At 50.1% G+C, this 11,009-nt stretch overlaps 5 protein-coding genes across 5 annotated transcripts; 2 read left to right on the plus strand and 3 right to left on the minus strand.

Moving 5' to 3' along the window:
* Positions 1 to 199: 199 nt before the first annotated feature.
* H6S33_006750 (uncharacterized protein) lies at positions 200 to 508 on the minus strand (the record flags this gene model as incomplete). Its single annotated transcript, XM_044838095.1, has 1 exon — positions 200 to 508. One exon carries the CDS (start codon positions 506 to 508, stop codon positions 200 to 202), a length of 309 nt encoding a protein of 102 aa, XP_044689568.1.
* Positions 509 to 1,363: 855 nt separating this feature from the next.
* Positions 1,364 to 4,553, minus strand: H6S33_006751 (uncharacterized protein; the record flags this gene model as incomplete). Its single annotated transcript, XM_044838097.1, has 1 exon — positions 1,364 to 4,553. A coding segment is annotated over one exon (3,190 nt), but the record flags the coding sequence as incomplete, so codon positions are not given.
* Positions 4,554 to 4,644: 91 nt separating this feature from the next.
* On the minus strand, positions 4,645 to 6,212 carry H6S33_006752 (uncharacterized protein; the record flags this gene model as incomplete). The annotated part of the gene is made up of 1 exon (XM_044838098.1): positions 4,645 to 6,212. A coding segment is annotated over one exon (1,568 nt), but the record flags the coding sequence as incomplete, so codon positions are not given.
* A 577-nt stretch (positions 6,213 to 6,789) lies between these two features.
* On the plus strand, positions 6,790 to 7,935 carry H6S33_006753 (uncharacterized protein; the record flags this gene model as incomplete). Its single annotated transcript, XM_044838099.1, has 1 exon — positions 6,790 to 7,935. The coding sequence occupies one exon, from the start codon at positions 6,790 to 6,792 to the stop codon at positions 7,933 to 7,935; it is 1,146 nt and encodes a 381-aa protein (XP_044689571.1).
* A 1,016-nt stretch (positions 7,936 to 8,951) lies between these two features.
* On the plus strand, positions 8,952 to 10,982 carry H6S33_006754 (uncharacterized protein; the record flags this gene model as incomplete). Its single annotated transcript, XM_044838100.1, has 1 exon — positions 8,952 to 10,982. The coding sequence occupies one exon, from the start codon at positions 8,952 to 8,954 to the stop codon at positions 10,980 to 10,982; it is 2,031 nt and encodes a 676-aa protein (XP_044689572.1).
* Positions 10,983 to 11,009: the final 27 nt, after the last annotated feature.

Consider the following 11,009-nt stretch of genomic DNA (forward strand, 5'->3'; position numbering starts at 1 on the left):
ACCCGAAAGCAAAAACAAAGTACAAAAACTAACTACCGCAGCTACGAGAACTACTTACATAAAATAAGTAAACGACGCACGAAGAGGGCGCAAATAACAAGTGGTACAGGTAAGCAGAATCTAAGCGACAACAAAGAAACCTCCCCGTAGTAAGAGTGAACCCCAAACTTCTCCGTCAACTACATAAGCAAGCACAATCCTAAACGTAGTGTTCAATCGAAACGATATCATTACCAACGTTCCCGATGTCATATCTGTGGACAAACCTTAACAGGACTGGGAAACCACGCGCACGAAGGCAGGAGAAGCCAACCGCAACAGTGTCAGGGTGGAAGCGAGGGGGGTGGTGTAAGAGTGGGTCCTCGGGCGTCTGGTTGTCAGGCAGCGAGGAGTTGAGGAGTGGTGACCGGTAGGTCAAGTAAGAATAGGTGGGGTCGTCGGTCCCTGGAGCAACGGCTAAAGACTGTGCCCGAGTCGTATTTGAAGTGGTGTCCTCTGGAGGGGACATGCAAAAAGGGGTTGAGCCGAAGGCTCAGTATGTATGGGGGTCGCAATCGAAGGTGCCGACCGTGTTGTGTTGAGGGTGGTCTCGGAGACCGGTTGGGCTTGGGTGAGGGGAGCGGGCCGCCTCGGGTAAAAGTGGGTGGCCTGGTTAAGGCCGATAAAGAGGGGTAAGGTCACGGGACCTCGGGTAAAAATTTGACGATAGTTTCGCGACCGAGAGGTCGCTAACTTCGCGGGCTGTCGAGCGCTTTGGCAGTAGGTTCTCGCTGACTGGAGATTACTGACAGTGTGCGTACCCGACGTGTCGGATCACTCGTGCGATGAGTGAAAATAAGGAGGGGCGAAGGCGGCTTTCGAGAGTAGCCGCTGGTTTGGCGAGGGGTGAACGGTGGACGCGTCCCGTGAGGGCACCGAACGAGCAAAGAATGGGGGGGGTCGAGCGAGGGAAGTTCAGGGACCGAAGCAATTCGAGAATTAGTATAACTCCATCTCGGGGGGAAGAAATCCTACCGCGAGCCAGAGGCGAGCGGGTAGAATGCAGAAGAAGAAGAAGAAGAAACTTATATTGCTTTGAAGTACAAGACTTATCGCACACCGACCCGACCGCCTAAAACACAAACCAAACAGAAGAACGAAAGAAAAGAAAAACAACAAACACGAACAAACAACCAAGAACAAAAGCGAACACGAACGATCATCAACAAGAAATAAGGAAATTCCAGAACGACATTCGACCAGAAACAACCCAACGATAAGGAGGAATAACATATCTCAGCGAACTCGGGCGCTGGATCCATCAAAACAAAGTAAGACCAAAGTTAAAAAGGTAAAAGGAAACCGCCCTTTCCTAATCCCGTCCCTAATCATTTCCTTCCATCCCCTCTTCTAGGTCCACCTCCGCTTCCGCCGACTCGTACCACTTCGAGAGTTGAGAGTTTTTTGCAAATTGTAAGATAAGGTCCGTTTTCAAGTTTGTAAACATCCAGTTTTCCCAGGTCATCGCTCCGGGGATCTTTTCTATCAGGGGGGCACGGATTCGAGCCCACGCTGGGCATTCCATGAGTGTGTGTTTCGCTGAGTTTTCCATACCACACTGGCATGGTTCGGGGTCTGTATATACCGCGTGTTTATCGATTCGGGTAGTTTGGCACCGGATTCGAAAAACTTTTTTCGCCTCCGTTAGGGTGAGTTTCGCAATCTTGGAAGGGGGGCGGAACTCCCCCCGGTGATGGTAGTCCGGTATTGGTTGTGTATTCCATTCTTCCAACAGGTGGTCGCGTAGTAGTTTGTTTTGGTTCCACTTGTCTCTCGCATTTCCGGGGGTTTGATATGGGAGTAGGAGGGAAGCGATTCGGTGTAGACCTGTCCCTTTGATATTTGCTTCTCTGTATGGGAGGAGCTCAATTAGGGATTCATTGTTGGGGTGGGTTGCCTCGGTGCAGAGTATTCTGGTTCCGTACTTTCTTGAGCGATATGTTAGGAGGTATTCTAGGGGGGGTAGTCCTGCTTCTCGGAGGAGTTTAGCTCTCTTGGTCCATCGAGGTAGGCCCGTGATAATCCGGGCAGCTTCGTTGTATAGTGGTTCTAGTGATCTAATAATGTGGTCTGCGCCAGTCCACCAGGCCTCAGATCCGTAGAGCAGGCTTGGAAGGAAGCCCTGTGTTATTAGATGATGAACTGTCTTAACTGTTGTCCCTGGCAGGCGGGCGGTGTTTCGGATTTGGTGGAGGGCTTTTAGGCCTTTTGCGATTGCTGCTTCGATATGGGGCCGGAAGGAGAGGGTTGGATCTATCCAGACTCCTACATATTTCAGCCTCTCCTTGGGGTATATATCGGTGTTGTTAACTTTGACTGGAAGTCGTGGTTGTTGTGTGGATGATGTGGTGGGCCGGAAGAAGATCAGATCGGATTTATCCGGGTCGTACTTGATTTGGAGTGGCTCAGCTTTAATTAGTCTTTCTCTCATTCGTTCCTCCATTCTCTTAATTGTAAAGCCTGGTGTTTTGGATATTTGCACCAGCGCATCGTCATCGATGTAAGTTGTGTCCATCTCTTTTGGGCTGCTAGTTGGGTCCAGAATTACTCCGGCATAGATCATGAATAGTACCGGAGACATGGGGCTACCTTGCGGTACTCCAGAATCATAGGGCTGTGGTTCCTCTAGCTCGTGGTTGAATTGGAACTGTAGTTTTCTGCCGGTGTTGAATTCCTTGCACCATTCTGTCAGATAGATGGGGAATTTTTGTTGGTGCATGATTTCCGCGAGGAGTAGGTGGTCGACACAATTAAATGCTCCTTGGATGTCGTTGGTTAGGATCGCTGGTCTATCTCGCCGGGCGATTCCGGTGCTATTTTTTAGTAGTAGGTTTTGTTGTATTGGTGTCAAGGTTCTCAGGAGGGCATCGATTGCCGAGATGGTTGGTCTTCCTCCGAATTGGTTTGCTGAGAGTGTGCCTAGGATTTCTCCAGCGGTGCAGAGTCTCTGGGCCACTATCTTCTCCAGGATTTTGCTGAAACATTGTAGAAGGGAAATGGGCCGGTAGGCTTTTGCTTCATGATAATTTGCTTTACCGGGTTTCGGGATCGGGATACACTTAGCTATTTTCCATTCCGCTGGATGTACACCGTGCCGGAGCATAGCGGAGAACATGTCTTGGATTAGAGTTGTGTTTGCTTTGACTATAGCTTTAATGAAGGTATAAGGGATGCCATCCGGGCCGGTCGCCGAGTGCGCTGGGCAGGAGTCGATTGCTTTGTTAAGTTCTTCGGGGGTGACTATGTCGAAGGTGTCGCTAAGGTCAAAAGAGGGGGGTCTAATGTTCAAGGGGGGATGGTCGGGGGGCGTCCGTTTCGAGGGGAAAAGTTGGGCTCTTAGAGCTTGACACTTCCCCGCAAACGTTTCTTCACCTTGTATAGTTGGTATGATTGTGTCTCGTCTCTTTCCTACGCTTAGGATTCTCCAGACTTCACTACCTTTCGCCTCATTCATCGTCTTTTCCCGCTGGTCCGCTTTAGCTTTCCGGATCATGACTGTCCACTCTCTGCAAGCCTTCCGGTGTTCCTCCACGTGATTGGGTTTCCTTGTATTTCTCGCCTTCCTTTCTGCTGCGTTTACCCTTGCCTTCATCTGTTTCATCTCATCTGACCACCAGGAGTTGGCTCTTACCCCCTCCTTCGAGAGTGGTGTTACTATGCTGACTGTTGACCTGACCAGTTCTAGGAAGAAATCGACAGTTTGTTCCGTGTGTTCCTTGGTTTCCCATGCCTCTGCAGGGATGGAGATGTTTAACATATGGTTCTCCAATAGCTTCCAGTCTGTTTGTCGCCACATTCGTCTTGGCACGAAAGGTGGTTTTTCCAGGTGTAAGTGGACGGAGGTTCTCCCGTGGTCTGAGCCCGCTCCGTAGGGTTCAGTACTCCATCGTAGGTTGTGGTCGAGTATTGGGCCTTTTACAAATGCCAGGTCGATGGTTGTGGGCCTTTTCCCTCTGTCTCTGGGGAAGTGCGTAAAGACGCCTGGTTCGTTCAGGAGGGTCAGTTTCTGTCGGGTTATCCATCGTTTTAGCCGTGCGCCATTGACGCGGTCTGCTCGAATGTTGTTTCTGTATTCATGTGAATTTACTCCGTACCACATTTGATGGTGGCAGTTGAAGTCTCCCATTACTAGACAGTTATCAAGGGTTTGGATTGTACTTGCTATTTGAGCGAAGGGGCCGCTTCGGCCCGGGGAGTATATGTTTAGGATTTGGGTTTTTTTGGTTTGGATTTCTACCGTGATCGATACTATAAAATTATCGTGTGTGTAATGGTGTTTTGGTTTGAGATTGGCATGTTTGCGGACGTATGTTGCACATTTTGTATTGGTGTTGCTGGCCGTAAAAATATAAAAGAGATTTGATTCTGGTGGGTATCCCTCTGCTGAGGTCCATGGTTCTTGTAGTAATAGGAAATAAATGTTAGAGTCTGTTTCCGCTTCTTCTACCGCCGCCTTGGTAATGAGTTCGCTCCGTGCACAATTGAGTTGGTGTGCGAGCGCGGTGGTTCGAGGCCTAAGCATTATTTGTCATGGGTTGGTCGTCTTCGGGAACGGGTGTGGCTCCGACTGGGGCAGTGGCTGGTACTTGAACTATCGGAAGCAACTCTTGAACGGGTGCGGCCGGTGGGTCTTGGGCGGGTGGGGCGTTTTCCTTTCCTTTATTGAGGAATCGGCGTTTGACTCTCTCGGGGCATGCTGGGTCGGAGGCCTTATGGATTCCTTTACAGTTCAGACATCTGATTGGGGTGTGGGTGCATCTGTATCCTCCCTGGCATTGATTGCATGGGTGGAAGCTGGTGAGGTGATCTCCGGCACAATGACCGCATCTCCCATTGTTTTTGCATTTCTCCTGGCGATGACCGTATTCGAGGCACTTTGCGCACTGGGTGTCTGGGAAGGTTGGGAGGAAGGCCTCAATGTGGCAGCTTCGGTTAAAGAGGGATAGGAACTTAACTCCTAATGTTTCCATTGTAACTTGTCCTGGGAGCGCAATAACCATTGATGAGTGGGTTTTCTCCATTCGTGTCTCTGCTCTGGAGATCCAGCGGGGAATCTGGGCAAGTTGGAAGTTCTCTCCATAGTTGCTTCTAATTTCGGATGCTACCAGTTGTCCTGCCTCGGCGCCTTCTCCGATCGTTGTGGGGATTCCGTGAATGAGGAACTTTGACCATTTGGAATTTGCCCGGATGATGGCGACTGGTACTTGTAGGGTGAGGAGAGCCTCCTCAATTTCTTTGGCGTATTCCATTGCCTTTGTTGCTGGGGTGACAAACTTAGTTTCCAGGATAAAATTATCCTTGGGTGTTCTCCTTGCTGAGATGAAGTGGCAGGATTCGTCCTGAATTCTTGCATTGACTAGGGTCCTGATTTCGGAGGGATTGACATCGGATGGGGCAGTGGTTTCAACAATGATTTCTCTGTTGATTTTGGTATATTCGGGCTTGAAGAGGGGGTCCGCTTTTGGCTTTGCGGACTTCTTTCTTCTCTCAACAACCTGGAAACTTCCTTGAGCAGGACCGGGTGCCGAGGCCACAGCGGCCCAGGTGCCTGCTTTCCATCCACGGGGTGGGGCTTGTTGGGGGGGTGCGGGTGGAGGGGCCTGAGGGGCTGCCTGAGGCGCTGCTTGGGGAATTGTTTGAGGGACCGCTGGAGGGGGTATTCTCTGTCCCTGCGGTTGTTGTTTTCGCTGTTGTTGTTGTTGTTGCTGTTGTTGGTTTTGTTGTGGTTGTTGCGGTTGCTGCGATTGTGGTTGTTTGTTGAGGAGAAGGTGGATCGCCGAGTGCATACTGGTGATCATAGTTGTCTGCGCCTCGATTTGGTGCCTCAGTGTATCCACTGTTCTCCGGAGTGTGGTTGTTTGCTCTTCGAGGATTTCAATCCTGTCGGTGGGTGGGCAGATTCGGCTGGTGGCATGTCTGATGGCCCAGGTAATATAGTTCAGGTCCGTCTGGGTGTGAGTATCCTGGGGGACAATGCTCGGGTAGAGGTAGTCGACTCTCGGTTGGTAGGGGTCGTTGTAGTCGGATTCTGTTGCAAAGGTCGAGGAGAATTCCTGTTCTTGAGCTCCGGATGGGGTTGGGTCGGGAACCTGAGTGTTCCTGATCTGCGAGGGGGCTGTCCCTTGCTGGGAAGACTGGGTGAAAAAGGACTGGAGCGAAGCTTGCTGCGACATGATTGAATGTCCAGTTCTCCTGGCGGCGTAGAGTGACGTTTCAGAAAGGTTTCTTTTCCTTCCTTTCGGGAGGTCAAGGCTGGAGAATTCTTCGCTAGAAGCCAGTTTTCGTGGTGTTTCTTTCGCTAGTAACAACAAACGCGACCGTACGATCGGGGACGAAGTGGCTCAGCCTGGTATGGTATACCAGGGTAAACCGAGAGGAATAAAATAAAATGTTTTTGAAGCGAGGTTAATTGTCAGGAAGTTTTGCGAGCCTTAGCGAGCAAGGAGAATACAGAGGTTGCGTGAGGAAAGAAGAGAAGAAGGAAGACAGAGAAAAACACAAGACAACACTCCCTTATATATCCATCCATAATCCAACGATGACTAATACCTTCGCGTAACAGAAACCAAAAGAACATAATCGAAATTCCCATTACAAATCCTACTTCCACTGCACAATACCTCCTTCCCTCGTTCCAGTTTATCACCTAGCCAGAAATACCTAATTGCCGTTACAATCCTCAATTTCTCCGGGGTCTGTAAACCCATTACCGATTGTCTCAGGGGTGGTGCTAAGAACTTTGTCTGGTCTATGACGGCCCAAGCAGCCTTCGAAAAACTCAAAACCCTGTTTACGTCTGCGCCGATCTTGGTACACTTCTCTCCAGATCGCCAGACTATCGTGGAAACGGACGCAAGTGATTTTGGTATCGCCGCAATTCTATCCCAGGTTATTGACGGAAAGACTCACCCTGTTGCCTTTTATTCTCAAAAGCTTAACCCAGTGGAGCTTAACTACGACGTGTGGGATACGGAGATGCTAGGAATTGTGTCGGCCTTCAAGCAATGGCGTCACTACATCGAAGGACCTAGTCGAACGGTTCTCGTTTATACGGATCATAAGAACTTAGAGTACTTCTCTACAACCAAGGTTCTTAATCGACGACAGGCAAGGTGGGCTGAGTCTTTGGCGGAATTTGACTTCAAGATTATTTACTGCCCGGGAACCAAAAATAGGAAGGCAGATGCACTATCGCGACGGCCGGAGTACCGTCCTGAAGGGGGAGGCATGCTTGGGAAACAGCCAATAGACAGGTTCTTTAAGCCCGGACAGTTGGCGGAGGAAGAGTTTGTGGTATCAGCGGTGTCGCTTGCCTCCAAGGGGGTGATTGACTGGTCTAAGAACTTTCTGGATCATGTCAGGCAGGCGGCATCGGGAGACCCGACATGGGTAGGATTGAAAGAGAGAGTTGAGCAGGGAGAGAAGCTGGGGGAAATAAACGATATCGCTGAGAAAGACGGGCTACTCTTCTATAAGAACCGACTCTATATTCCGGCAGACGACCGCATTAAGATCCGAATCGCACAGGCAGAACACGATTCGAAGGTGGCAGAACACTTTGGACAAGATAAAACTTTGGAACTCATCACACGCAACTTCTATTGGCAAAAAATGAACGAGTGGATTGATGATTACGTTCGGTCATGTGACGAGTGCCAGCGCAACAAACCCAGCCGCCATAAGAAATACGGCGCGCTTCTACCACTGTCCACGCCTCATTCTGTCTGGCAATCGATATCAATGGACTTCGTCGTGCAGTTACCGGAATCAAAGGGCTACAACCAAATTTGGGTAGTAGTCGATAGGTTCTCAAAGATGTCGCATTTTATCTGTTACGGGCATGCCAAGCATTTACGGAGTGAGAGAAAGGCTAGTAGATACCCCTATACCCTTTAATACTAATGGCAACACCACTATCAACTCTGGTTTGCACCTACGAGGTACGGTGCGATTAATATACGACCAAATGCGGAGTTGCGGTTTTCCTAGTTAAAAAACACGTTTTCGACCCCAATAATAACCCCCGGAACGTCAAACCGCCGGAGGGGAGTGTTTTGGTACCGGTGGATATATGAGGGACAGCTGGAATCAATCGGATCGAAGATCGGACCGCTCGGAGCGAATCGGCGCAAGCTGCCAGCCGACCGAGTACCTATCGGCGGTACCTGTGGGCATGAGAGGACTCTGCTATGTGGGAAAGCGATGTGGGAAGAGGCCTGAGTAGGTAGCCTTGCCGTCCGAGACTTCCGAATAGCCGACGCTGACGATTATCCACCAGACGGCCGATGGAGAAGAAACATCGACAGGGAAACGTGCATTAGAGTGGATAAATAGGTTGAGGGGTTTTAGCGGATTTAGGAGTTTGGGTTACGGACTTAGGAGTTAAATGTTCTTGGTTGTTTTTCAGGGTCTCGGGCAGGCCCCGAGTGTATACTGTATTATTAGAAGACTGGGTCCTCGAGACATAAGCGAGGAGTATAAATACTGTGTCATTCACTGACTAGCCAAACCATCATCGGCGAAATCAGAGTCTTAACAATATAAATCGTTGATACGCGAGTTACAACTTTATTTGAATATACTTTTGGAATTACTTTACTCTATCGTGACTTCGAACTCTACCTGAACTGTTACGTCGAAGACGGTCGAACATCATACGCTAACTCTAGTGAATCTTTGTTGATAACGTAGCTCGCGGGGCCCGTATCGGATCAAGGAGAATCATACTCGACGTTGACTGAAGAGACCTTGGAGACTTCTACCTTTGTAGCTGTTAGCCGAACTCTGAGCTCTGCGTAGTGTACTCTTGTGGTCTGGTACGCATCCCTCACAGTATATTGTTACTCACAAGTTCACTTGGAGTAACGAAGTCACCTCAAAGAAAAGAACTATCATCGTTATCCCCTATCACAATGACTACACGAAGGGATAATTACTTCATAGATACCTCGGCCGTAACTGAGGAGGCCGGAGGAGAAGATTCTATGGTGATATCAAGGGCTGCTAGCCCAGACCCCCTACTTACGGGAGGACCCTCTACAACAACTAGGCAATCGAGTAAGCGCTCTGCTCAAGCCCAGTTCGTGAGGAATATGCAGGAGTTTTTGGATACCCATGAGGCACAAATGAGGTATCTTGGTGCAGCTGGACAGGCCATTTGGCAGCAGCTACAAAACCTCCAGGAGCAAGTCCAAGGGAGTGGACAAATCCTAGATAAGAAAGTACGGCAAGAAGCCATTGCCCAAAAACAACATCTCGAGTCGCTCTTTGAGCTCGTCACCCATGTCCAACAAATGCAAGAAACCGCACGAGCCGCCGACCACGAGGTTCTGGACCGTAACCATCGGATTACCCAGAACCAACTGTTGGAAGCGGAGCGACAGCTGAGGATGGTACGAGAAGAGCGGGAGCAGGAGAAAGGGGAACAACGGGCTATGTTTGCGCAATTTAAGCAGTCCGATGAGATAAGAAATCAACGGATAGCCGAGATGGAGGAACTACTGCGACAACACCTGTCAGTCGTGCCTTCCGTGGCTAGTGCTCCCTTAGACCCTAACGCGCCCCGAACGGTTCCTGTTGGCAATGGCAAGAAACCCGAAAATGCTGGTCCAGTAGGAGGAAATGCTGGTCCAGTAGGAGGAAATAGAGGCAGGCAACCACAGGATGCCGGCCCAGTGCATGGCAATAGTGGCAGAGGACCGGTGGAAGCTGCTCCAGTTGGTGGGAATGGTGGGAATCAACCTCCACAAAACCCACCAAGAGGAAACGTTGGGGGAGACCCAGAACCTTCCGACGACGATGACGACGATAACAGTGAATGGTCGCACGGTCGGAAGAATTGGAGAAGGAACCGAGGCGGGAACCGGAATTCGGCGCCGCCTGAAGACAACGATATGGTAGATTCGCTCGCCAAAATACCCTTTGAGTTTGATAATGCCAGGAAGCATAACCTGCGACATTGGCTCATGGAGTGCGAGATCTGCTTCGAGCAGAAGCCCAAGAAGTTCCGAACGGACAGGAACAAGGTACTGTTCGCTGGAACATACACGTGTGGGTTGGCAAAGGAATGGTTCATGGAATACATCGAGACCAAGATGCTAGGACCGGCAGCCGCGGACTACGCTACTTGGACTCGGTTCCGTCAGGAGATTAGGAAACGCTTCTTAAGCACTCAGGAGGCTATGGAGAACGCGATGAAAATGCAGCAGTTTAAGTACTCTGCTAACATCGGAGACTACCTGACGAGAATGGAGATCATGAACCAGCATGCTCAGATGAAAGGAGCATCCTATCGCGCCGCCCTGCTCCAAGGGCTACCAAATGAAATCCGGGAGCGCCACTCACGCTTCGATCCAACCGATGACGACTCCGAGTACATCCAACAGTTGGAACGAGCCGGCAAGGCTCACGAGGCTTATCAAGAGCAGATGAAGATGTTGGGGAAAGTGGAGTCGAGAGTAAGAGAGTCGAACAATGGTGGGAATTTGCGACAGAAGGACGAGGGGTTTAAAATCAAGGGGAGGGCTCAGACTGAGGAGAAAGAGAAAGGGCAAGATAAGAAGAGCACTAGCAAGAACAAGTCGGGGAATAAGCCAATATACCACGACTACGACGAAGCCACCAAAGGAGTTCCACAGCCGGTCCGAGAACAGCGAAAGACCGATGGAGCCTGTGTGCGATGTGGCCGAAAGGGTCATCTTTGGAAGTGGTGTCGTTCAGATGCTAACAGCAGTGCATCTATCTCCTCTTTCTCCCGAAAGCGTACCCGCGATGATGATGGCGACCACGATATGGAACCACCGGAACCCCAACCTCAGAGAAAACGAATGAGGCACCGTGCTAAGAAGCCGGCTGCGACGGCCGCTGTGGAGTACACCAGTGGGCAAGCGTTTGTGCGAGAACGCGGATCGGAATCTGAGATGGATTTCGACGAGGATTTTTAAAAGGGGACTCTGATGAGTCAGGTCAGG

Source organism: Morchella sextelata, assembly GCF_020137385.1.
Source record: "Morchella sextelata strain SCLS chromosome Unknown scls_21, whole genome shotgun sequence".
NCBI lineage: Eukaryota > Fungi > Ascomycota > Pezizomycetes > Pezizales > Morchellaceae > Morchella > Morchella sextelata.